The 5,000-nt window shown below is 39.4% G+C and overlaps 1 protein-coding gene across 1 annotated transcript; it reads left to right on the plus strand.

The window, feature by feature from the left end:
- Positions 1-397: 397 nt before the first annotated feature.
- Positions 398-2,898, plus strand: LOC135103308 (uncharacterized). Its single transcript, XM_064009337.1, has 4 exons — positions 398-1,508; positions 1,624-1,787; positions 1,985-2,182; positions 2,323-2,898. The coding sequence occupies exons 1-4, from the start codon at positions 932-934 to the stop codon at positions 2,641-2,643; spliced, it is 1,260 nt and encodes a 419-aa protein (XP_063865407.1). The 5' UTR covers positions 398-931; the 3' UTR covers positions 2,644-2,898.
- Positions 2,899-5,000: the final 2,102 nt, after the last annotated feature.

Raw genomic sequence — 5,000 nt, forward strand, 5'->3', positions numbered from 1 at the left:
TTCTTCTTCTTCCTCGTCGTCGTCGTCACGTTGTTGTCTTTGCTCACTTTCCTTAAACTCCTTTTCTGTCTTATTCTGCCTCATTTTAAGCCCTGTGTACACACACAGTCACGATAATCATTACGACAGCGCTATTGGAAGAAAATCTTGGTCTTTTCGTGGCTCTTCATTATGAGTTGTGTCAGTCACGATAGCGGAACGATGTCATTAGCGAGAGCGCTACCTCTGCATCACGATCGTTTTCCGATTGTCATGATGGAGTCTCGACAGCTCAATTACGACATCACGATTAGCAGAATTCTGAGATTTAACAATACTTTTCAGTCACGACAACAACACGATGATGAAGACTGGGTCACGACAAAGTCACGACAAAGTTAATAATTCTGACTGTTGTTTGACAGTTCAGAATACTGCGTCACGATAGACCTAAGAATGCGTCACGTGACGATAACGCTACCTAGACGGCGCATGCGTCAAGACAGACTTACAAATGCATCGTGATAGCGTCATGACAGACCTAATAGTCATAGCGGCTTGGCGACGTGGCAACAAAACTCCCCACAGGCCTCACTGGGTGACTGCGGGAAATATAAGAACAGGCAGCAACCGAGACCAGCAGTCGTTCGAGTGCAGACAGGGAGTGCGGTGTTGTCACGATAATCGTCACGACAGTGCTAATGATAGCAGCCTTATAGTGATGCATATTAGGTATACGGAACAGTCGTCACGCTAGACCTACACTGTACGTGTGAGACACGACATCGTCACAACAGAGCTACGTATTCGTAGACGTGCGTACCTACATCTGGCAGCGCAGCGTCACCGAGAACCCCGATAAGCTGGCTGACAAATCATCACTACAACGCTCACGCTGCCACCCACACAAGCTAACACCACGCACCACAAGCCACTACTAACCCTTCTCAAGATGTCCGAAGATATATTTGCGGACGAAAAATGGATATGGGAACCAGAATGTATGCACGACACAGACAATGACCAGCACCAAGCTACAATATCACACTCCGAAAGCGACCCACTTGATACGCCAGTGGAAGTCTATGTAATAGAGCAGACTGAAGGTGAAGAGCTCAATAACACACTTTCCCAACTAAAAGAGGAACCGCAGGAAGAGAACTTCTTCATGCCACCACCAGCCACACGTTCAGGAGGAACACGTAGGCAGCGTGGTCGAGCTGCACATCCTGGGCAGACATTTACTGCCAAGTCCACCAAGAAACGACTTGGTCTCCGCTTCGTAACTACCACGAAAAGGATGCAGCCTTCCAGCGGCGACGAGTACAGCAGCTCTGAGGAGGCTGAAGGCCAGGTGTTGCACCCCAAGCGGCCACGGGTAACCATCCTCACTGTGGAACAGGAGCGCAATGTAGCAGAATGGCTACAAGAACACGAGTTGTTTTACAACAAGAAACTCAATGATTACAAAGACGTTAGAAAGAAATACCGTTTACTACAAGAGAAGGCTGATGAACTGAATGTGCATGGTGAGTAATGTATATTGTTTTCATTTTTTTTTTATACAGTTGTGTATGTGATTTATGGTCCCATATCACACCAGCCGTGTAAATGTGACTGGTTTACTTTTACCTTCCATTTCAGTGAACCAGTTAAGGACCTGGATTGATGGGATGCGAACCAGATTTGGAAGATTGTGTGCAACTCGTTCAGCTGTGATGGAGATGACAGAGAGAGAGCAGTGGATTTACACCACCTTCCGTTTCCTGCAGCCACATATTGTGCGTTGCCCCACACGTCAGTCCAAGGTATGAAGTGGTTGTGGGTTTTTAATCATAGAATATCTTTGATATTGTCCTCTAATCACCCTAATTTCCCTAGTGATTTGAGGAAAATGAAATGATACTTCGCTGCAACAAATTTATTTGCCTGGTAACACGTAAGTAGTTAATGTGTACAGGTCTAACTATGTAGATATGTATTTCTCTACCTATTACATCAACAGAAACTTCCAACCAGGAAGGAATTGACAGTGCAGACAGCCACGACGAGCCAGGATGAGTTGGCGGTGCAATGCCAGGGAAGTACCGATACGCCACCTTTAGCCGCACCCTCATCTTCCACACCCTCGTCGTCGTCGGTCAGGACACCACCCTCTGCGTCTGCTTCCCTAGCAATCGAAGACCAGGATCTACTGCAAAAGGTAAAATAAAAGGACAATAAATGTCATACGAATTGTTGTATACTGTAGTTATATAATATTTACTTGAATGGGTAATGTATTCATAACGTTTAGTGATGATTTATCCCATATTAATGATATTCAATTCCTTCCGCCAACAGTTGTCTGAACAGTATCGCCAGAACCAGGCGATTGGCATCCAGAATAGGCTGCTGTCTGCCTTACAACCCCAGTCGCCTCATGTGAGGCAGGTGACACACTTCATGTCGTTTCTGGGGTCCCTGTGTGAGACGATGACACCGGCGGCATGGAGGTCCTTCTCGGCCAAGGCACACCAGCTGGCCTTAGAACACCTCACAACGGAAGCCCCGCAACCATCGCAGCCACCGACACCCGGGCCTGCTGTGCAACCTGTTCTCCAGCGCAATGACAGCCCTCTGCCAACACAGCAAACCAAGCAGCAGCAACAGCAAATGCAATAGCAAATACAGCATTTACGGCAACAGGTGGCAGTAATCCAAACCCAATCCCACCTCCTGCAGCAGCGTCAACACCCAAGTCTGCCTGACTTTTCTTTCTCCTGTCATTTTCGGGGAACAAGACTTCTCTGTAGCTACAACTGCTCCCCTCCACACGCCCCACTGCACTCATCTCCCCCCGGAGCTTTGACATCATTCAAGCAGCTATGAAATGTATGTTAATACGAACGTTATGTATGATATATGAAAATAAAATGTATGAAACCATACAAATGTCTGTCATCCTATAAATTCCTGAAAATAATTATACTATACAGTATATGTAAATAAATATACATATATATATATATATATATATATATATATATATATATATATATATATATATATATATATATATATATATATATATATATATATATATATATATATATATATATATATATATATATATATATATATATATATATATATATATATATATATATATATATTGAACAGGAAAAAAAAAAGATTTATTTTTCTTTCCATGTATGTTTAATATTGGTGACATTCATCAAGTACAGGAGGTCATCCTGATAAAACAGTAGACCCCAAGTCTCGGCTGATAACATTAAAACTTGTCCTAAAATATATTGATAGGGATGCAAGATGTTTATCTGTTTGTCGCTGGCCTTGTCTTGCTAACACACCGCCCGCATGGGTGAGCTGTAATCCTCGTAGTTCATGAGGTGTCCACGAACGCTCAAGAGTGCGGAGGGCCTCTGTCTGAGCCAAGGGGCTGAGAGAGTGGTGTGAATGAGTGTGAATGTGAAAATTGTGTGCCTTGTCTTGGCTACTCACTTTTGAGTATTATAATTATAATGGTAATGATGATGGTGATGATGATGATGATCATGATAGTAATAATAATAATAATAATAATAATAATAATAATAATAATAATAATAATAATAATAATAATAATAATAATAATAATAATAATAATAATAATAGTAATAATAACAATAATAATAATGATAATAATAATAAGAAGAAGAAGAAGAAGAAGAAGAAGAAGAAGAAGAAAAGGAGAAAAAGAAAAAAGAAAAAGAAGAAAAAGAAAATGATGATAAATGATAATCTTATTGTCATCTATATTTGACTTACCTATAGAGTTAACAATTTGTGTTTCGCATCATGCAGCAGTGATTTTATCGATTTTCCACGACACACTAAGTTGGGAATGCAAGTTACCTGCAGATATAAGGATAAGGAAGGTTCTACAGGGAAACGATTATGGAAAATGGGCGACAAATCTTCGTGTAGGCAATATTAGTTCATATGCTGATAAACAACAAGCCATCCGTAACACTTACATCATAGTTTACCCTGTGGCTGCTATGGCTTCTCAGTCTTGATGAAATGGTCTGGTGAATGGTTATTGTATGAAAGAGAGACACCATTTATCAGAAAAAAATGGAATTGGCAGTTATTTCAAACTTTATAATGCTGCATTTTATTCTATTCTATTATTCTTTATTCTTATCGTAAAATTTTCTCCGACAACTGAAATAAAGGAGAAAGTGTCACATTATAACTAACAACCAAGAGGGGTAATTAGCACCAAAATGGGTTTGTCTAGTATTGAAAAGACTTAATAATAAATCATGGCGGCTTTCCATACAGGAGAAAAGCATTAAAAGTTGTAGTTTTATTTTTATTTCTATTTTATTTTATCTTATTTTCTTATCTATTTCACTTAATTTTATTTCATCGTTATTTTTTTCACTTTTCATTGCTCTATGTATTTTATTTTATTTTCATTTTATTTATTTATCTATTTACTATTATTTTATTTGCCTATCTATTTTAGTTTTGTATTTGTCTATTTATTTATTTTATTTTATTTTATCTCATTTATTTATTACTTTATTTATTTATTTATTTATTTTATTTTATTTATTTTATTTATTTATTTATTTATTTATTTATCTATTTTTGTCATGGCGCTGTGTATACTATGTTGCCAAGAGTAATATACGAGTATGCTGGAGAGTCTTGGGGTTTGGTGAGGATGACAGCCAGCACCAAGTGGAAGGCATGGTGAAGATGATAGACAGTAAATTTACCAAGCCGTGCATAGAGCAGAAGGTGCAAATAAGGACAAGTGTACGACAGACAGCTAGATTTCAGTGACTGGCTGATCGATTGACAGACTAATAACTGACTGATTGACCAACTACCTTAACAAATAACTACCTAAATGATCAACTAACTGACTGACTAAATGACAACATGAGCGATTGACTAGGACAGATATGAACAATCTGACACAGTTCACAGACAGCCTAACAGCCAGCCTAGGCAGCCACTCAGCA

Source organism: Scylla paramamosain, chromosome 9 (assembly GCF_035594125.1).
Source record: "Scylla paramamosain isolate STU-SP2022 chromosome 9, ASM3559412v1, whole genome shotgun sequence".
Lineage (NCBI taxonomy): Eukaryota > Metazoa > Arthropoda > Malacostraca > Decapoda > Portunidae > Scylla > Scylla paramamosain.